This window comes from Rana temporaria, chromosome 13, assembly GCF_905171775.1.
Source record: "Rana temporaria chromosome 13, aRanTem1.1, whole genome shotgun sequence".
In the NCBI taxonomy this organism is placed as follows: Eukaryota; Metazoa; Chordata; class Amphibia; order Anura; family Ranidae; genus Rana; species Rana temporaria.
In genome coordinates, this window is record NC_053501.1 from 102,815,030 (window position 1) to 102,838,257 (window position 23,228).

General features: G+C 45.5%; 1 protein-coding gene across 1 annotated transcript in view; it reads left to right on the forward strand.

The window, feature by feature from the left end:
* Positions 1-23,228, forward strand: part of SV2A (synaptic vesicle glycoprotein 2A) — a 179,128-nt gene that overhangs the window by 109,982 nt on the left and 45,918 nt on the right. Inside the window, exons 3-6 of the mRNA XM_040332885.1 lie at positions 6,114-6,294; positions 14,555-14,706; positions 17,198-17,331; positions 20,271-20,360. Coding sequence (XP_040188819.1) covers positions 6,114-6,294; positions 14,555-14,706; positions 17,198-17,331; positions 20,271-20,360 — 557 coding nt within the window. The remainder of the gene's footprint in view (positions 1-6,113; positions 6,295-14,554; positions 14,707-17,197; positions 17,332-20,270; positions 20,361-23,228) is intronic.

The window sequence follows — 23,228 nt, forward strand, 5'->3', positions numbered from 1 at the left end:
GTTCCACCCTCTACCCACCTCCGAGAACTATTCCTTGGTTCCACCCCCTACTCACCTCCAAGAACCATTCATTGGTTTCACCCCCTACCCACCCCCCTACCCACCTCTGAGCACCATTCCTTGGTTCCACCCCCTACCCACCTCCGAGCACCGTTCCTTGGTTCCACCCTCTACCCACCTCCGAGAACTATTCCTTGGTTCCACCCCCTACTCACCTCCAAGAACCATTCATTGGTTTCACCCCCTACCCCCCCCCCTACCCACCTCTGAGCACCATTCCTTGGTTCCACTCCCTACCCACCTCCGAGCACCGTTCCTTGGTTCCACCCTCTACCCACCTCCGAGAACTATTCCTTGGTTCCACCCCCTACTCACCTCCAAGAACCATTCATTGGTTTCACCCCCTACCCACCCCCCTACCCACCTCTGAGCACCATTCCTTGGTTTCACTCCTTACCCACCTCCAAGCACCATTACATACATTCAGATCTGGAGGTGCCCCGCGTTCCTGCTGAAAAAAAGCCATGGAGAGATATGAGGATAGAGAGATAGATAGATAGAGAGATAGAGAGATAGAGAGATAGATAGATAGATAGATAGATAGATAGATAGATAGAAAAATATGGGATAGATAGATAGATAGATGGATGGATATGTGAAGGATAGATGAATAGATAGATGAATAGATAGATAGATAGATAGATATGGGAAGGATAGATAGATAGATAGATAGATAGATAGATAGATAGATAGATAGATATGGGAAGGATAGATAGATAGATAGATATATAGATAGATAGATAGATAGATAGATAGATAGATAGATAGATAGATATGGGAAGGATAGATAGATAGATAGATAGATAGATAGATAGATAGATGGATGGATATGGGAAGGATAGATGAATAGATATGGGATGACATTAGAAGGTTTCTCGGATAATCTCCTCGGATATAATGGTAGTGCGGAGTTCCAATGAATCGATGGTCTATTTGTAGATAATGGAGCTCCCCTCCCCCATACACAGCACTTCTATAAAAGAAGATTCTTCTGTGATTGCTGTGAGGGTGATTATCACACATTCCCCCGCTGCTCCTTTCATGCGATGCCCCTGAAGACTTCCCCGCCAGCGGGAGACGTAGACGCCCTGCGCCGGCTTTTATTCTGAGTCTCCCAGCCTTCATCTCTCCCCTCCCCCCTGGATCCCTCCCCCTCCCCCCGGATCCCTCCCCCTCCTGTGCTAAATTACAGCTTTTTTCCTGGCGCTCTGCCGATCATTGCCGGAGCCGCGATGACTGTGACCGAGATTCATGAAAACACAAAACAAAGGCCCCAGGAGAACACTTTGGCTTCCCTTCCACGCGTGTTCATGGAGAGATGAATATTTTCAGGGGGGGTTATTATTTTATTTCATGGCTGAACTCCGAGAACATTTAAATCTATTCCTCAATAGCCACAAAGGATCTACTTTGTGTGCACAAAATGCCTTTTTTTAAATCCAGATATTACCTTGTAAAGTAGCAGTGACATCATCGCTGTGCTGTACATAGTCTGTGCAGAGAGCTGAGCTGTGGGAGGGGCCCATCAGACTCCACCCACTACAGGCTGCCTGCAGAAAACTCCTGGAGGGGAGACAAGACCAGCCACTCTGCACAAGGAGAGGGAGCAGCAGTGAGGGGTCTTTATTTGTGACCACTTGCCTACCGGGCACTGATGGGCACTGATAGGTGACACTTATGGGGAGGCACTGATGGGCTGCACTGATGGGAAATGATTACACTGCACTGGTGGGCACTGATAAGGCTCAGATGACAAGCGGCACTGATAACCACAGATAGGTGGCACTAATGGACACTGATAGGTGACGCTGAAGGGCACTGATAGGCAGCAGTTATAGGCAGTACTGATGGGCACTGATAGGTGACGCTTATGGGGAGGCACTGGTGGGAACTGATGGGCAATGATGAGGCTGCACTGATGGCCACAGATAGGTGGCACTAATGGGCACTGATAGGTGACACTGAAGGGCACTAATAGGCAGCAGTTATAGGCAGTACTGATGGGCACTGATAGGTGACACTGATGTGGAGACACTGATAGGTGACACTGATGAGGGGGTACTGATAGGCTGCACTGATGGGCAATAATGAGGCTGCACTGGTGGGTACTGATAATATTTAGCAAAAAATAAAAACCTGAGTGGTGAAAAGAAAGCTCTACCTGTCAAACAAATGATACAAATGTCACATGGGTACAGTGTAGCATGACTGCGCAATTGTCATTGAAAGTGCGACAGCGCTGAAAGCTGAAAGTTGGCCTGGGCAGGAAGGGGGTAAAAGTGCCTGGTATTGAAGCGGTTAAAGTAAGCAAAGAAGAAGATGCATGACAGGTCAGGCTCTGAGGAGTAGACGGAGAGGGATTCCCATCCAGCGGGATGGAGTATCTGTAACGGGATCAATAGCCGGCGATCATGTACTTCCCACCATGACACACAAAGGCCGGACCTTGCGGGAGGAGGAAGCGCTGCGCGCCGAGAATGAAGATGCATTTTTCCGTCTACAAACCTTCCCGGCCTCCTGTGGCGCGGAGGTGAGAGAACAGCGTGATAAGATCTTCATTCACAGCTTCCAGAGCCGTCACGCTCACAGGCGTCACACCTACGGATTCTTCTCCGCGTCTTACTGCTATGGGATTTGCATTTGTAGCTCAATAAGAGAAAACATAGACAGACTTAAAGGTGAACTCCTCCCCTTCCCTTCAGTCTCGCACAGTTGTACCGGCTCCTCTCCTCTACTGAAATGGCTTCATCTGATTTCACTGCACACTGTGAGCTTCTCACCATGTGCATTAGAAGCTGCAGCAAGACAGATTAGAGCCCCGCCCCATTCACTTACTGTGTTCATTCACCATTACAGAGAACAAGAGTGAGGGAAATCCCCTCTAAGCCGGGCTTCTTCATACGTGCACCATCGTTTACTGCCCCTCTGAAAAGTGATCACTGGTGGATCACTTTCCTAGGCATTGCATGCAGTTGCAGCATAGTCCCATTCACTAAATTTGGTAATGTCTGATCATCCGTGCCCTGCACTGATGGGAACTGGTGAGGCTGCACTGGAGTGCAACAATTGGGGAATAATGGGCTGCACTGATGTGCACTGATGAGGCTGCACTGATGTGCACTGATGAGGCTGCACTGATGAGTCTGCACTGATGTGCACTGATAGGCATTGCTAGGTTGTACTGATGGGCACTAATGAGGCTTCACTGATGTGCACTGATGAGTCTGCACTGATAGGCATTGATAGGCAACACTGATGGGCACTGCTGAGGCTGCACTGATGTGCACTGATGAGGCTGCACTGATAGGCAGAACTGATGAACACTGATGAGGCGGCACTGATAGGCATTCATAGGCAGCACTAATGTGCATTGATTAGGCTGGACTGATGAGGCGGCATTGATAGGCAGCACTAATGTGCACTGATTAGGCTGCACTGATGGGAACTGGTGAGGCTGCACTAGTGGGCACTGATAGGTATTGATAGGCAGCACTGATGGACACTGATGAGGCGGCACTGATAGGCATTGATAGGTAGCACTGATGGACACTGAGGCTTCACTGATGTGCACTAATGTGCATTGATGAGTCTGCACTGATGTGCACTGATAGGCATTGATAGGCAACACTGATGGGCACTGATGATCATTCCATCGCCCCATGACAGCTTATCCAACAATCCAGCCGACAGGACCCATTGGATTTTCCCCAGAATGAACGAGACACACGCTCTGTTACTGGTTCCAAAATCAATGAATACTTTTAATGGAAAAACTCAGTCTTTTATACAGTTTACAACCAAAAAGCATGTTACAGGGACAATGACTCAACTCCACCCACCACTTTACACATTCTTTTAGATAATGACATTCAGGTGAGTTAATTATCCCCCAGACGTCCTGACTCCGACAATAAGCTATTCACCCGCATAATACACATTCCTATGTCAGACGTTCTGTCTCCGACAATAAGCTATTAACACCTGATACACAATACACAGACGTCTGACCTTTAGAGGGTGCTCAGTCACATTCCACACCTTATCATTAGTGTTGAGCAGAATATGCCATATTCGATTTCGCGATATATCTCGAATATATATTCGAATATTCGAGATATATTCGCTAAATTCGAATATTCGTGATATTTTATCGAAATTAAATGATTGCGATTTTTCGCTATTGCGAAAATAATTGCGATTTTTTGATAACTGCGGTAGGAGCACTCTGATTGGCTCAGAATATTCGTGATATTTTATCGAAATATCGCAACATGCGAATGCGATATTTATTGCGCAATTTCGAGAAATGCTGGAGGAGCGCTCTGATTGGCTCAGAATATTCGTGATATTTTATCGAAATATCGCAACATGCGAATGCGATATTTATTGCGCAATTTCGACAAATGCTGTAGGAGCACTCTGATTGGCTCAGAATATTCTTGATATTTTACAATACAAAATAATTGCGAATATTCGGCAAATGCGGAAGGAGCACTCTGATTGGCTCAGAATATTCGTGATATTTTACAATAGAAAATAAAAAGTGTTTTGCATTGGTGGTGATTCTTTACTCTATCCATCTGTCACAGCCATTTGTCAATCAAACACCTTGAAGATTGAACACGTTCATGCTGCATGCTTTGGACTTTTTTTCACATATCAAAGACATTTTTATGAAAGATTATTTTTCTATTATTGGGACTATATTTCTTTATATATTTGTTTCACTGTGTATTTCACAAGTTATTTGCGCTTGCTTATTTTATAATTTGCCCACATGTCTTGTCACTAGACATATTTTTTATTCTTGTAGAGCGACTCCATTTTCTGTCTTGTATTAATTTATGTTGTATAACATTTTTGAGTTGCTGCTGTATTCTCCCCTTTTTTAAGGTATGTGCAATTTTTTCCTTCTTACAAAAAATAATAATATCAAACATACAAATATTCATAACATACACATACACAAAGCCCCCCCCTTTTGCATCAGAGACAATCAGAGTTCTCCTACCACAGTTATCGAAAATTCGCAATCATTTTCGCATTCGCAATAGCGAAAAATCGCAATTTTTTTTTTTTTTTCAATTTGGCAACATAAAAGGATCGCCTCAGCTTAGCTACTCGGCCCAGGGTCTCTAATCATACCAGCAATGCTTTTAGACGTCGATAGGATGTGATCTGTTTTAAAAATCAAATTGAAAAAATGCGAATATTCGGAATTGCGAATATTCACCGCGAAATTCGAAATATAGCGCGATTTCTCGAATATGCTATATTCGAGTCGAATATTCGCAATGCGAATATTCGTGAGCAACACTACTTATCATCAATAGACTTTTCAAACCATACAGTGTCATTAGCATCCACAATGAAAGGTCCTTCAGAAGCCAGACTCAATTAACACCTCAAAGTTAGACATCTGACCTTTACAGACTTAATTAGTACAATAGACACAAAACAGTATTAGCATCACACAATGGACAATGGAATATTTTAGGAGCCTGACTCAATTAACAACTCAACAGTCTATTGACCTGTTCATAAGGAACAACTTGTAATATTCTAAGATATCCTGCAAAACATGAATTATCATTAATCTCCTATCTCATGTAATCCGAGATATCAGTTCTCAGTCATCCTATGCCCCTATCAGACATAGGATGACCCTAGACCCAAGAGTCATTGGTGAAGGTGGCACAGGAGTACCCCACATCCTTCAGAAGTCTCTGGGTGTCACGGGCCATTCCGTTACAATTATATTTACAAGCATTTTAAGCTAGGGCTTATTTTCAGGGTAGGGCTTATATTGCAACCCTCCTGGAAAATAACGCTAGGTCTTATTTTCGGGGTAGGTCTTATTTTTGGTGAAACACGGTATATGGAATAAAATGGAAGAGTGTGTGGCCACCATACTAATCTCAGAGTTGGGTGATTTAAAGTGTTTTTAGATTAAAAAAAAATATGAAAAATTATCCCATGGCCAAATGTTACCTAAACATCGGAATCTACCGTATGGAATAGTCCTCTAAGTTTTGAATGTTGTTTTTCTGCAGGTCTCATTGTGTACCTTGGTATGATGGTGGGCGCCTTCTTGTGGGGAGGACTGGCGGACCGTATGGGTAGACGACAGTGTCTCCTCATGTCGCTCTCTGTCAACAGTGTATTCGCCTTCTTCTCCTCCTTCGTTCAAGGCTACGGGACCTTCCTATTCTGTCGGCTTCTGTCTGGAGTGGGGTAAGTAGTCATTTGGGAATACAATATGTGTATAGCTGGGGACTTTGAAAACTCCACAAGCCTGAGATTGCGGTGGAGGGGCGGGGGTGGGGTGCAGTGAACTATTATAAAATATAATAGCAAATTAAAGGGGTGGCTTGGGGGCAAGGTCAAAGTATTGCAGTTTTTAGGACGTGTGCAGCTTAAAAGTGGCAAGGATTTTCACAAAACTTTATAAACAGTTACAATACAAGGGCAATGCCATTAAGGCTTCATGCGCACTAGGAAGCTAAAAACTGCCTTAGAAACGCTGGACCAAAAAACGCTAATGTATTTACACTAATTTACACGTCCTTCAGCTTCAACACACCTGTTTACACCTTGCTTTTGCTTTGCTTCAAAAATGATACACCATGTCGCTTTAGTTGTGCTTCAAAGTGTCTTCAAAGCCTCCATAGAAGTCTATGGCAAAGCTTGCTTGAAGCCCCACTGAAGAGCCCATCGAAGCCTCACCAAAGCCCCATCAAAGCATCACTAAAGCCCCATCAAAGCACCACCAAAGATCCATCAAAGCACCAGGGCAATCTTAAGAGCATCATGGGCCCCTGGGCAAAGTAATGCTCTGGGGCCCCTAAAATTATAACAGTGCAGGTAAACAGACATCAAATAGGTAGGAGGCAGACTGCCTCCCCTGTGCATCTATCACTTTCAGTGCCATCATGGTGCCCCAAATTTCAGGGCATCGTGGGCTCAAGGACAAGCTGCTTTGGGGAAAGTGCAGGGGCCCCCCATGCAGCTGGGGTCCCTGGGCAGTGCCCAGGTGTGCCCTCTCATTAAGACAGCCCTGCAAAGCACCACCAAAGGCTCATTGAAGCCTCATCAAAGCCACACCAAAGCCCCATCGAAGCCCCACCAAATGCTCACCGAAGCCTCATCGAACCACCAAGCAAAAGCAAGGTGTAAACAGGACTGTAAGCTAACCATTTTATTTAGTGACAGGAACTTTGACTGGTGTTCAGAGAGCTTTAACCACTTACCGGTGGTTCAGTTATTCTGACTGGACGTCATATGACATCCAGCAGGATAACAGCCGCTGCGCGCCCGTGGGGGTGCGCATCGTGGCAATTAGTGGTGCGGTGTGTCAATCTGACGGAGGCTCTTTGCCACGTGATCAGCCGTGTCCAATCACGGCTGATCACGATGTAAACAGGAAGAGACGTTGATCGGCTTTTCCTCACTCGCGTCGCAAGTAGAGAATAGCCGATCGGCGGCTCTCCTGACAGGGGGGGTTTGCTCTGATTGTTTATCAGCGCAGCCCCCCCCCACTCGGATGCCCACACTGGACCACCAGGGAAGCCCCTAATATGTGGATGACCAGGTACATCCCCCATGGTCATCCACATGTGCCAACTTATGCCCAACATATGCCAATCAGTGCCCACAAAAAAATTAAGAGAAGCAAAGAAAAACTTTTTTTTTTCAAAAAAATTTAATCGCAGAGGTGATCAAATACCACCAAAAGAAAGCTCTATTTGTGGGAACAAAATGATGAAAAATCTATTTGCTTACAGAGTAGCATGACTACGCAATAGTCATTTAAATTGCGACAGCGCTGAAAGCTGAAAATTGGCCTGGGCAGGAAGGTGTATAAGTGGCTGGTATTGAAGTTGTTAACAAAGCGTGTCCGAAGCCTTGTTTTAAAGCAAGTGTAAATTGGCCCTTCGTGTTTTTTTCCGGCATTTAACAAAGTTTAGCCTAGTGTGTAAGCTACGTTTAGTAGCTTCATCGCTAGGAGCGGGGCTGCCAGCGTAATTAACAACCAGTGAATAGCTGGTTGTTAAGGAGTGAACCGACCGGTAAAAGAGATAAGTCATCAGCTGTCAGCGGGGTCCTGACAGCTGAATGAAAAAAAAAACAGTGTCGGCAATACAAAAATGTGAAAATAATGGTGTGGGGGTCATCCTCCCAATCCATACCAGGCCCTTTGGGTCTGGTATGGATTTTACCCCCATGCCAAAATAAAAAAACAGTGTGGGGTGCCCCCCCAAATCCATACCAGGCCCTTAGGTCTGGTGTGGATTTTGAGGGGAACCCCCCATGCTAAAATTTAAGAAAAAGACTCTTATCTGAGTATGCAGCTCGGGGGGATGAGAGAGCAACTTCCCCCTCCTGAACCATACCAGGCCACATGCCCTGAGCATAGTGGGTGCTTTTGGGTGGGGGGGGGGGGGCAGGGGGGCTCTGCCCCCTCCACCTTGAAGCACGTTACCCCAATATTGATGGGGACAAGGGCCTCTTCCCCACAACCCTGGCCGGTGGTTGTGGGGGTCTTGCAGGCGGTGAGGGCTTATAGGAATCTGCCCCCCAGATCCTGCCCCTCCCTATGTGAATGAGTAAGGGATACATAGTACCCCTACCCATTCACCAAGAAAGTGTAAAAATGAAATAAAAACACAAGTTTTTGACAAGTCCTTTATTAAAAATAAAAAAAATGTAGTCCACCACTTTTGGGTGGGTCACTAGGGTGACCAAGTGTCTGGGATTGCCTAGGACAGTCCGCATTTTGCAGTTCTGTCCCGGGCACCTTCATTCTAGGACAATACAGTGTCCCGGAATGAAACTGACACAGCCACCCCCCCCCCCCCCCCCCGGGCCAATCTGATGCCCCCAAAAAATGTGCCACATCACCGCTTTACTCACTGACAGTACTTGTCCTGGCCGGAAATGCCTGGAGGAACACAAACCCCGCCCCCTGCTTGTGATTGGAGAAATCATAAATCCCGCCTCTTGTGTCCAATCACTGTGCTGTGATTCCTTATAGCACAAGCCGATTTTTGGGAAGGGAGGGTGTCCCTGAATGGTAGTTTGGAAATGTGGTCACCCTAAGGGGTCACATCCTTAGATATCAGGGGTTCATGTTGGGACTTGTAGTCCCCCAATTTTTTGGCAGATGTGACCCCCCAAAAAGTGAAGAACTACAGGTCCCAGTATGAATCCCCGTCCCAAAAATTTGCAAAAACAAAGTATCAAAAATCATCTTTTTATTGGGGGGGGTCCCTGAATGTCAGTTTGGAAATGTGGTCACCCTATGAAGGGGCAGAGTGGAGAGTGGTGACTGACCGCTCTCTGCTTAGGGCTGACCGAGAACTGAGCAATCAATGGTCACGAGATTGCTTATTTCTTGGGATTACAGCTAGAGGGCAGCTGCAGCATCAAACCAATGCTGCAGCATGGAGATATGTACTATTAGCCGGATTCATAAAGACTTACGCCAACGTATCTTTATTTACGCCGCGTAAGTCCGCGGATGCGCCGTCGTATCTATGCGCCGCATTCACAGTACAAGATACGCCTGAATTTTGGCTTCCTACGACCGTCGTAAGTCTCCTACGCCGCCGTATCTTGGGTGCATATTTACGCTGGCCGCTAGGGGCGCTTCCATTAATTTACGCATCGAATATGCAAATGACCTAGATACGCCGATTCACGAACGTTCTTGCGCCCGTCGCAGTAAGCTACGCCATTTACGTAAGGCGTTCGTCCGGCGTAAAGATAAACCACGAAATAGCTGGTCTAAGTCGTGTCGGGTATGGACGTCGGAACAGCCGTCGGATTTTACGTCGTTTGTGTAAGTCGTACGTGAATGGGACTGGGCGTAGGTTACATTCACGTCTTATGAATTGAGCCGGCGAGTAAATTCGACGTGATTCTGAGCATGCGCGCGCATGCGCCGTTCGTTCGGTCATTCATTTACATGGGGTCACGGTTAATTTTAATACAACATGCCCACTACCTTCCTAATTTGAATTAGGCGGGCTTATGCTGGCCCATTTACGCTACGCCGCCGTAACTTAGGGAGCAAGTGCTTTGTGAATACTGGTCTTGCCTCTCTATGTTACGTCGGCGTAGCGCATATGAGATGCGCTACGCCGGCCAAAAGATGCGCCCTCTACGTGAATCTGGGCCTATATGTTTTTTTTTTTTTTTTTTAGGAATGCCAAACTTCACCGTTAGGCCTCATGCACACTGAGGGCCAGATCCACGAAGCGTTTACGCTGGCGTATCTATTGATACGTCGCGTAACTTCTAGTTTGCTCCGGTGTATCTTTGTTTTGTATCCACAAAACAAGATACGCCTGAAGCTGGGCTAGATCCGACTGGCGTACGTCTTAGTACGCCGTCGGATCTAAGGTGCATATTTACGCTGGCCGCTAGGTGGCGTTTCCGTCGATTTCCGCGTCGAGTATGCAAATTAGCTAGATACGGCGATCCACGAACGTACGTCCGGCCGGCTCATTTTTTTACGTCGTTTCCGTAAGGCTTTTTTCGGCGTATAGTTACCCCTGCTATATGAGGTGTATCCTATGTTAAGTATGGACGTCGTTCCCGCGTCAAATTTTGAAAATTTTACGTTGTTTGCGTAAGTCGTTCGCGAATAGGGCTTTGCGTAGAATGACGTTCACGTCGTAAGCATTGGCTTGTTGCGGGTTAATTTCGAGCATGCGCACTGGGGTACCCCCACGGACGGCGCATGCGCCATGCGGAAAAAACGTAATTTACACTTTGGGTCAAGACGTATTACCATAAAACACGCCCCCATCTCATCCATTTGAATTGCGCGCCCTTACGCCGCCAAAGTTACACTACGCCGCTGTAACTTACGGCGCGCATTCTTTGAGGATACAAAAAAAAAGTAAGTTACGGCGGCGTAGTGTAACAGAGATACGCTATGCCCGACGGAAACATGCGCCAGGGTACGTGGATCTGGCCCTATGTGTCCATGCACACAGGCGTTTAGAGGCCACGGCATTTAGAGGCAGAAAAACAACCCACTGCCAGCCGTGTCCAGGAGTAGCGGCGTTTTGGCAGAATATTCTACCATATTCTTAGCATGAATTTGTGAAAACCCAGGGCCGTGACAGGTCCTCTTTACGCCTCTGACCAAAATCCCTGTCCAGCTACCTGATCGTTCTATTGAAAAGCAGCCATGCAGTTATATCACGGGCTGTAGATGGGTAATGAGCTGTGTAATTCAATACACTGCTGATGTAATGGCCGATATGTGCACCGCCGCTTACAATTAATGCATCCTACTTGTCTTAATTCGGGAACAATAGCGATGACAAGCTAGCGGAGTACACTCTGGCTAATTTATATCAGCTACTTTGGGCCAGATTCACATACATTTGCGGCCGTGTAACGTAACCCGTTTACGATACACCGCCGCAAGTTTCCATTTTTAGTGCCCGATCCACAAAGCACTTACCTGGAAACTTGCGGCGGTGTATCGTAAATACGTCCGGCGCAAGGCGGGCCAATTCAAATGGGCGTGTGCCATTTAAATTAGGCGCGCTCCTGCGCCGGACCTACTGCGCATGCTCCGTTTCGCAATTCCCGTCGTGCTTTGCGCGCAGTGACGTAATTTTTCCGAACGGCAACGCGCGTAGCGTAATTCCGTATTCCCGGATGGCTTACGCAAACGACGTTCATTTTTACATTTCGACGCGGGAACGACGGCCATACTTTAGACAGCAATACGTTTGCTGACTAAAGTTAGGGCACCAAAAACGACGACTAACTTTGCGACGGGAAACTAGACTAGCGGCGACGTAGCGAACGCGAAAAATCGTCGTGGTTCGCCGTAACTCCTAATTTGCATACCCGACGCTGGTTTACGACGCAAACTCCCCCCAGCGGCGGCCGCGGTACTGCATCCTAAGATCCGACAGTGTAAAACAATTACACCTGTCGGATCTTAGGGATATCTATGCGTGACTGATTCTATGAATCAGTCGCATAGATACTCTGAGAGATACGACGGAGTATCTGAGATACTCCGTCGTATCTCCTTTGTGAATCTGGGCCTTAGTATATTAGCAAAAATGCGTTTTCCGACGTTTTTAGTGTCTTTGTGAGCCGAAGATATACACCGAAGACCACACCGATAAATTGGCAGGAGGAAAACTTGCTCTAATGCCGCGAACACACGATCGGAAATTCCGACAGGAAAAGTCCGATGTGAGCTTTTGGTCGGAAATTCCGACCGTGTGTAGGCTCCATCGGACTTTTGCTGTCGGAATTTCCACCAAGAAAATATTGAGCGCTGGTTCTCTATTTTTCCGGCGGAAAAAGTTCCTATCGGAAAGTCCGCTCTTCTGTATGCAATTCCGACGCGCAAAAAAACACGCATGCTCAGAATCAAGAAGAAGAGCTGAACTGGCTAAGGAACTTCATTGATCTCGGCTCATCGTACATGTTGTACGTCACCGCGTTCTTGACGGTCGGAATTTCCGACAACATTTGTGTGACCGTGTGTATGCAACAGCCAACAGTCCCTCACGGTTTTCTTGTCGGAATTTCCGATCGTGTGTACGCGGCATCACTCTAAACATCAAAGTAAAAGTGGTTCTAAAGGCAGACGTTTTTTTACCTTAACCACTTAACCCCTGGACCATATTGCTGGTCAAAGACCGGGCCACTTTTTGCGATTCAGCACTGCGTCGCTTTAACAGACAATTGCGCGGTCGTGCGACGTGGCTCCCAAACAAAATTGGCGTCCTTTTTTTCCTACAAATAGAGATTTCTTTTGGTGGTATTTGATCACCTCTGCAGTTTTTAGTTTTTGCGCTATAAACAAAAATAGAGCGACAATTTAGAAAAAAATTAATATTTTTTACTTTTTGCTGTAATAAATATCCCCCAAAAATATATAAAAAACGATTTTGTCGGGAAGATACTGGGATGTTTTCCTGAAAGTCGTTGGAATTGAAGAAGTCACTTGGATAAGCTACGAAACATCTTCTCAAAGAAGCATCTTGGAGAAGCTATGGAACGTCTCCAACATTACAGAACATGTCTGCTTGAAGGTACCAACAACTACTAGATATCCCTAGACCAGGATGAATGAGAACTTTCACAGACTCTTAGGTTTAACCCCTTCCCTACCGCGCCATTGTAATATGACGGCCGCAGGAACCCTTTGTCCCCCCGGGCGGCCGTCATTTGGCTTCCCGGCATTTTGGAGAGCGCGCGCACGCCACCTGCGGTGTGTGCGCGTGCTCACCCCATCATTCTGGACCCGATGCGCGTGCCCGGCGGCCGCGATGTCCGCCGGGCAGCCAGGATTGCTCACCACAGAGCAGGGACGTGGATCTCTGTGTGTAAACTAAACACAGAGATCCACGTCCTGTCAGGTGAGAGGAGACCGATCCGTGTGTTCCCAGGAGAGAGGAACACCGATCTGTCTCCTCCCCTTGTGAGTCCCCTCCCCCTACAGTTACAATCATTCCCTAGGAAATTACACTGTCGGATCTTAGGATGCAGTACCGCGGCCGCCTCTGGGGGAGTTTGCGTCGTAAACCAGCGTCGGGTATGCAAATTAGGAGTTACGGCGATCGACGACGGATTATCGCGTTCGCTACGTGGCCGCTAGTCTAGTTTCCAGTCGCAAAGTTAGTCGTCGTTTTTGGTGCCTTAACTTTACACAGCAATCGTATTGCTGTATAAAGTATGGCCGTCGTTCCCGCGTCGAAATTTAAAAATGAACGTCGTTTGCGTAAGCCGTCCGGGAATACGGAATTACGCTACGCGCATCGCCGTTCGAAAAAATGACGTCACTGCGCGCAAAGCACGACAGGATTTGCGAAACGGAGCATGCGCAGTAGGTCCGGCGCGGGAGCGCGCCTAATTGAAATGGCACACGCCCATTTGAATTGGCCCGCCCTGCGCCGGACGTATTTACGATACACCACCGCAAGTTTCCAGGTAAGTGCTTTGTGGATCGGGCACTAAAACTGGAAACTTGCGGCGGTGTATCGTAAACGGGTTACGTTACACGGCCGCAAATGTATGTGAATCTGGCATTATAGCTTTTGCGCAATCCAATCAATATACGAGTATTGCGTTTTTTTTACCAAAAATATGTAGAAGAATACATATCGGCCTAAACTAAGGAAAAACTTATTTTATTTTTTTTATTTATTTGGATATTTATTATAGCAAAAAGTAATAAATATGTTTTTTTTTTTTTTTAAATTGTTGGTCTTTTTTTGTTTATAGCGCAAAAAATAAAAACCGCAGAGGTGATCAAATACCACCAAAAGAAAGCTCTATTTGTGGGAAAAAAATGATCCAAATTTTATTTGGGTACAACGCCGCATTGTCATTTAAAGTGTGACAGCGCTGAAAGCTGAAAATTGGCCTGGCAAGGAAGTGGGTAAAATGCCCGGTATTGAAGTGGTTAATATTGCTGATAATGTTTAAAAATTGTTGTTTCTCCTAGAATTGGAGGGTCCATTCCCATTGTCTTCTCTTACTTCTCGGAGTTCCTGGCCCAGGAGAAGAGAGGCGAGCACCTGAGCTGGCTCTGTATGTTTTGGATGATCGGTGGTATATATGCCTCGGCCATGGCTTGGGCCATCATCCCTCACTATGGTAAGGAAATATTGGTGGTGTCTACTTTGAGATCTTTGTTCTGTGAAACAGACAATATGGTCAATTTGCAGCAAGTTCGTTTTGAACTGCTTCTTGGTGGAGCTGTAGTGCTCTCGTTATCCTTTTTCTTTTTTCTTTTTTTACAACACAAACTACAAAAAAATTTGCATGTTCATTATGCAAAAAAAGATGTCTTAGTGATGAGGTCTGTTGTGTGGTGGACAGTGCTAATTGGCCCTGTGCTGCTCACGTGCACCCTCCCAAAAAAAAAAAAAGAAGGAGGAGACAGGATCAAACAGCCTTTTTACACAATGCAGAGTATTAACCCCTTAGGTTCCACAGTGAGTATAACAAGCATGCTTTACTGCATATACACACTGGGCTAGATTCAGGTAGAATTAGGCGGGCGTAGCGTATCTCAGATACACTACGCCGCCGTAAGTTTGAGCAGCAAGTCCTGTATTCACAAAGAACTTGCGCTGAAACTTATGGCGGCGCAGTGTAACTGGGCCGGCGTAAGCCCGCCTAATTCAAAATAGGCTGGTTGGGGGCGTGTTCTATGTAAAATACTAGTGACCCCACGTATTTTACGTTTTTAATGAACGGCGCATGCGCCGTCCGTGGACCTGTCTCAGTGCGCATGCTCCAAATGACGTCGGCAAATCGTCATGCTTTCGACAGGAACGTAAATTACGGCCAGCCCTATTCACGGACAAGTTACGCAAACGACGTAAAATTTTAAAATTTCGACGCGGGAACGACGGCCATACTTAACATTGGCTGCGCCATGTATTTAGTGGAATAACTTTACGCCTGAAAACCCCTTACGTAAACGGCGTATCTTTACTGCGACGGCCGGGCGTACGTTCGTGAATAGGCGTATCTAGCTGATTTACATATTCTAAGCGTAAATCAGCGTACACGCCCCTAGCGGCCAGCGTAAATATGCAGTTAAGATACGACGGCGTAGGTGACTTACGCCGGTTGTATCTTAGCAACATTTAAGCGTATCTCAGTTTGAGCATACGCTTAAAGTTGCGACGGCGGGGATTCGGACTTACGACGGCGTATCTACTAATACGCCGGCGTAACTCTTTGTGAATCCGGCCCACTGATTTTACTGTTGTGGGTTTAGTAACACTTCAAGAGTAGCCTAATATACAAATTAAAACATCTCGGACCCCAACCAGTGGCTGGAAATTGTAAATACAAAAGATTTACAGTGCCATGAAAAAGTATTTATACCCCTTGAAATTTTCCAAATTATTTCATGTTACAACCAAAAACGTAAATGTATTTTATTGGGATTTTATGTGATAGACCAACACAAAGTGGCACATAATTGTGAAGTGGAAGGAAAATTATAAATGGTTTTCCAAGTTTTTTTTAAAAATGTGAAATATGTGACGTGCATTTGTATGGCGCCCCCCGGAGTCAATACTTTGTAGAACCGCCTTTCACTGCAATTACAGCTGCAAGTCTTTTTGGGGATGTCTCTATCAGCTTTGCACATCTACAGAGTGACATTTTTGCCCATTCTTCTTCTTTGTAAAATATCTCAAGCTCTGTCGGATTGGATGGAGAGCGTCTGTGAACAGCAATTTTCAAGTCTTGCCACAGATTCTCAATGTGATTTAGGTCTGGACTGTGACTGGGCCATTCTAACACATGAATATGCTTTGATCTAAACCATTCCATTGTAGCTCTGGCTGTATGTTTAAGGTTGTTGTCCTGATGCAAGGTGAACCTCCGCCCCAGTCTCAAGTCTTTTGCAGACTCTAATGCCGCATACACACGATCGTTTTTCGGCATGAAAAAAAAACGTTGTTTTTAAAAACATCATTTAAAATGATTGTGTGTGGGCTTCACATCGTTTTTCGGCTTCTGAAAGACGCCCAAAAAAAAAAATCGAACATGCTGCATTTTTTAACGTCGTTTTAAACAATTTAGTTTTTCGGGTTGTAAAAAATGATCGTGTGTGGGCAAAAACGAAGTTTTAAACCCACGCATGCCCAGTAGCAAGTTATGAGACGGGAGCGCTCGTTCAGGTAAAACTACCATTCATAATGGAGTAAGCACATTCATCACGCTGTAACAGACAAAAAAGCACAAATCGTCTTTTACTAACACGGAATCAGCTAAAAGCAGCCCAAAGGCGAATTAAACTTCCCCTTTAGAGTGCCGTCGTACGTGTTGTACGTCACCGTGCTTTGTTCATTAGATTAGCAGGTAAGTAGATTGAAAATCACTACTAGCCTAGCTAATTTACGGCGGTGTAGCCTAAACAGGCTAGGCTACGCCGCCCTAAATTTATTCCAATGTACCTGAATCTACCTAAAAGTTTCCAGAGCTCTCCAAGGTAAGCTGAGTTGCACAAATCCCCCACCCAAAGTGACTCCTGTCACACCAGTGATAGGTTTACTGAAGGATGTTTTTTAAGCTAAGCTATGGTTGATGAGCATAACAGATACATTTTTGTTTCTTCCTTAAGGGTGGAGCTTCCAGATGGGATCAGCTTATCAGTTCCATAGCTGGAGAGTGTTTGTGCTGGTCTGTGCTTTTCCCTCTGTTTTCGCCATCGGAGCGCTAACCACTATGCCAGAAAGTCCACGCTTCTACTTAGAGGTAAGGAGGTCAAACTTAAAGTGAACTTGTATTTTGCCCGTTCAGGGTAAGTTTACAGGTTCATGTGATAAGTAGTGTTGCTCACGAATATTCAGCTCGAATATGGCATATTCGAGTATTCGCGATATATTTCGAATTTCGCGGTGAATATTCGCAATTCCGAATATTCGCATTTTTTCAATTTTATTTTTAAAACAGATCACATCCTATCGACGTCTAAAAGCATTGCTGGTATGATTAGAGACCCTGGGCCGAGTAGCTAAGCTGAGGCGATCCTTTTATGTTGCCGAATATATAAAAAAAAAAAAAAATTGCAAATTTTCGCTAATGCGAATGCGAAAATGATTGCGAATTTTCGATAACTGTGGTAGGAGAACTCTGATTGTCTCTGATGCAAAAGGGGGGGCTTTGTGTATGTTTCTGTTATGAATATTTGTATGTTTGATATTATTTTTTTTTGTAAGAAGGAAAAAATTGCGCATACCTTAAAAAAGGGGAGAATACAGCAGCAACTCAAAAATGTTATACAACATAAATTAATACAAGACAGAAAATGGAGTCGCTCTACAAGAATAAAAAATATGTCTAGTGACAAGACATGTGGGCAAATTATAAAATAAGCAAGCGCAAATAACTTGTGAAATACACAGTGAAACAAATATATAAAGAAATATAGTCCCAATAATAGAAAAATAATCTTTCATAAAAATGTCTTTGATATGTGAAGTGAAAAAAAGTCCAAAGCATGCAGCATGAACGTGTTCAATCTTCAAGGTGTTTGATTGACAAACGGCTGTGACAGATGGATAGAGTAAAGAATCACCACCAATGCAAAACACTTTTTATTTTCTATTGTAAAATATCAAGAATATTCTGAGCCAATCAGAGTGCTCCTTCCACATTTGCCGAATATTCGCAATTATTTTGTATTGTAAAATATCAAGAATATTCTGAGCCAATCAGAGTGCTCCTTCCGCATTTGCCGAATATTCGCAATTATTTTGTATTGTAAAATATCAAGAATATTCTGAGCCAATCAGAGTGCTCCTTCCGCATTTGCCGAATATTCGCAATTATTTTGTATTGTAAAATATCACGAATATTCTGAGCCAATCAGAGTGCTCCTAGCGCTGTTGTCGAAATTTCGCCATCAATATCGCATTCGCGAAATTTCGATAAAATATCACGAATATTCTGAGCCAATCAGAGTGCTTCTACCGCAGTTATCGAAAATTCGCAATTATTTTCGCATTCGCAATAGCGAAAATTCGCATTCATTTCGATAAAATATCACAAATATTCGAATTTAGCGAATATATCTCGAATATTCGACTATATATTCGAGATATATCGCAAAATCGAATATGGCGTATTCTGCTCAACACTAGTGATAAGCTAACCCCCCACCCCTCACTGCTGATACTTACCTTCCCCCTACTCCCGGCAGGGGCATTCACTACTAGAACCATGTGAATTTCCAAGTACTTAGTATGAAGGAACATAGGACCCACTCCCCTTCTTCCCTTAATGCAGTACTGGGTTCCTGAGCAGTCGGTTCCTAGACCTACCTACTATGCTCACATGAGGGCGAAGCTTACACAGGGTTTTTTCTCTTGGCTTTGTTTGCTGAATGGATCGGCAGGGAACCAAATGGCAGTAAGTACAAATAACTCCAGTGGAGCAAAGATAACTCTACAGTGGAACTTCGGATTGCGAGTAACGAGCGGTTCGCAATACGAGCACTGTATTTTTTTAAATCCTAACTCGGTTTGCGAGTGTTGGCTCGCAAAACGAGCAGGATTCAAGCCAAAGCTGTGTGCAGTACCGCGTTTGTCCTAAGGTGGTGGGGCGTGGGAGCCTAGCGGAGTCGAACGTCTTTCACACTGAAGACTACAGGGCGCAATTTTTTTCAGGCGGTATAGCAGCGCTATTTTTAGCGCTAAGCCGCCTGAAAAACGTGTCGGTGTGGAGGGGGCCTAAATCAAACAATTTCCACAGACATTTGGGAAAATAAAAACTAACTTTCACTCATAATAAATGGCCACCAAAATTCCTTTAGGGTGGCATTGTAACATTTTTTTTTTTTGGAGGACATATTTAGGAATGTTGTTGGCATAAGCAGGGCTGCCATCAGGAATTATGGGGCCCCTTACACAACTTCCGGCATGGGCCCCCTGAAGCAGAGAACCCGGGGGGGGGGGGGTGCTGCCACCCCAAATTAAGAAGCGGGGGGAGGGGGTGCCGCCGCTAATTGAGAAGCGGGGGGGGGGCGTGAATTGAGAAGCGGGGGGGGTGCTTCTGCCGCGAATTGAGGTAGGTTGGGGGGCCCTGGGTGCTGACGAACAAAAAATAAAAAAAAGGGGGCTTGCCATCTGGGGACCTCTAGGCCCTTTAATAAATAGAAAAAAAGATGGGGGTTGCCATCTGGGGACCTCTGGGCCCTTTAATAAAAAAAAAATATATATATATAAAAATATTTTATAAAAAAAAGGGGGGTCGCCATCCGGGGCCCTGGGGACCTCTGGGCCCCTTACAGGGGTACTGCCTGTACCCCCCTGATGGCGGCCCTGGGCATGGGTCCCATTCATTCACAAATTTTGGGGGACCCTTACAGAGAGCAGAGAACCAGGGGGGGGCCCTCCTCTCTCCTGCCGCAGAGAAATTGGGGGAGCAGGAGCGGGCCACTGCCGCCAGTTGCTAAAGGTGGGGGGGTCAGAAAAAAAACGGGGGGCGGGCCCCTGCCGCAAGTTTCTAAAGTTGGGGAGGGGGGTCAAATGAAAAAAACATCGGGCCCCTTACAGGTGTAATGCCTGTACCCCCCTGATGGAGGCCCTGTTGGACTGACTTTCATCTGCTTACCCATACTGTACTAGCTCAAAAATCCACCCTTCTTCTTCTTCTTCTTCTTCTTCTTCTTCTTCTTCTTCTTCTTCTTCCAGAATGGAAAGCATGACGAGGCCTGGATGGTTCTTAAACAAGTCCACGACACCAACATGAGGGCCAAAGGTCACCCGGAAAGGGTCTTCTCTGTAAGTATTTGTATTGTTCACCACTCTATCACAATTCGCTGGCACAACATGTTAGCATATCATGGAAGGGTAATCGGGCTTGTCAGACGTTCACATGGCTTGTGAGCACAGTAATTAGCATTGCGGCAGCTGCTCAAACTGCGTGGAAACAAGGTGGAAGTGCAACGTTTCTCCTGGTCTTCGGGGTAGTGAGATTAGAGATTACAGATGTTAAATATAGAGACGGTCTGGCTGATAGGAGAACAAAGTCCCAAGGCTGATTTCATTTGAATTAAGAATTTTCATAGCTCATGTAACTGCAGAGTCATTCTGGGCTAACCCTTTCTAACCCTTTCTAACCTGTTCACTACAAATTGAGTTTAGCAGATTATTTAAATCAGGGGTTCTCAACCTTTCCAGTGCCGGGACCCCTTGATAAAATTTCCCAAGTTGTGGGGACCCCTACAGTAACAGTACAAAAGGAAGGGCTTGGGACTTTGAGTGAGGTGGGCGAGTAGGGCCAAAGGACCAGTCAAACTTGAAAAATAATCATAATTTATTGGTGTAAAAAGGATAAATGATAACATGATGGCAAAAACTGTCAAACAATGATCACATAATGTATACAATCCCAGATACATGGTGAACACAGTAACAACACACATATGATGCAAGGCATAAGTCCTAGTTGAGTTAAAAAGCCATACTAAAATGTGCACTATTTTTATGTGTATCCTGTTGTGGTCGGACATTGTTTTGCTGTCCTCGTTGTCAATCGTCTGGGAGTTGCGATGCACGTCAGGGCCCCTCCCTCTCCTCCTACGTCCGCCTCGGTTGGATGGGGGGATCGGGCGGGTCTGCCCTCCATACATCGGTGTCACGCTTCCACACCGTGTACGCGAGGTCCATATAGACCTTCTGTTGCGAGCGTTGTGTCTTCCATCTGGCTCAGACACGTGGAGGTTGGCATCTGTCAGGGACTTACCTCTCGGTCCCGGCGTGCGCGCATGCGCATGCATGCCACCACTCAAGTGAGACAGCAGCGCCTGCCTGCAGTGCTGGGGGGAGTTCTGATCAGCCAATTTAGGTGCTATTAATCAAGGTCATCTGCTGATCCGAGAACTGTGGTGGGGACTTTTAATGGCAACTATAATCACTGTGCCTCCGGCTTCACTGTGTCTCTGACTTTGTGGTGTCTCGCAGCAGTGACACCTATCCCGAAATCAGGAGATAGGGTCTCCTCTCCAGCCCCCTCCCACTTCACATTCCTCACCAGTCAGCTGACCTCCAGTCTCTGCCCCCCAGCCATGATGTGAACTGAATGGGCAGCTGCGAAGAGGCTGAGTGGGCAGCCGCCGGCTTCAGGAACAGCCCAGGATTTGGTGACCCCTGGCAAATTGTCATTCGACCCCCTAAAGGGGGTCCCAACCCCCAGGTTGAGAACCACTGATTTAAAGGGTCATCCAACCCAAAAGTGATAGTAAAGTTTTTGAAAGATGGTGGAACACACAAAGACGGAGAGTGTCCGGCAACACCGCAGATGGCCAGGAATAGAAACAGGAATAATGAAAGGGATAATTCTGGAGTATCCAAGACATATACAAGTAGCTAAGGTCTGACCTAGCTCATCAAGCTCCATAGGTATGGAAAATTTCACTGTTTGGATGAACAGACCTTTAAAAGGAGAATGCAATGCAAGACAGTCAGTATTTACCGATCAATATTGTAAAGATTGAGTAAAATTCGTTTTCAGTGTGGTTTTCATATGTTTATAGGTGTGTGCAGCCATAGGCGTGCACACAGGGTGTGCCAGGTGTGCCCAGGCACACCCTAATCACCCTGTGCAGAACAGATTCCCCCTACTGACCTGGCTCCCCCTCCTTTCCCCCACAGCACTGCCTGCTTCCCCCCTTTCCCACCGGTTGTTGCTGTGGATGTTTTAGGATGAGTGGGGGAAGGGGCCAGTAAATATGCCATTTACCGGCCCCTTCCCTTTCTGAATAAACATAATGAGTGATCGGTAGAGTGCGTTTGAGCTGTGGGGTGCACACCCTAATACCAAAGGCTGCGCACACCTATGTGTGCAGCCTATTTCATTATGGTGTGCACCCCAATGCTTTTCAAGCAAGGCAGATATTATAGAGAGCAAAGCACATGTGAACAATTTACAAGTCCTTAATTTTTTTTTATTACTTTTTAGAATGTAATCATTTTTATTTTTAATTAATTTTTATTATTTAATACTTATTTAATGCTTTTTTATTTTTTTTAATTAATTTTATTTTTGCATTTTTTTCAGAATGTATTTATTTATTACCGTATTTATCGCGGTATAACGCGCTCCCGCGTATACCGCGTGTGACGGTATTGGTATGATATCCCCGTCAACGTTCCCTTCTTCCCATAACGAAAATCACCCCAATATTCCACGAGAAGGAATATCCCTGAAGTCGCCCAGAAAGCCACACATGCCAAGCTTACTGCTGGAACAACACAGACTTTAATGGTTTTTCTTCTCAGCTTTTTATACAGTCCAAGACATTGAAGCAACAATGAGATCTCCAACCCCCCCTAATCACACACTAAGGCTAATTACTAAAACATTCTAGACAGGTCGGCACCGACCGACAATTATCATGTCTAATCACTGCACATTCCTTAAACAACAAACCACCTTCACACACTGAGTTTCCTAAGCAGACGTTTCGTCCCTGCATCCAGTTTGACACCTATTAACACCTCTGAGAATCACTAGGTTGTAGACAGGGTTATCACACAATTAAAGGCCTTTCAAAAGCTAGCCTTATTTAACATATGAACAGTGTTCACAGAGAGAGATGAATCACACATGAAAACACCTGTTACCTGTAACCCACAGCATTAAGTTAG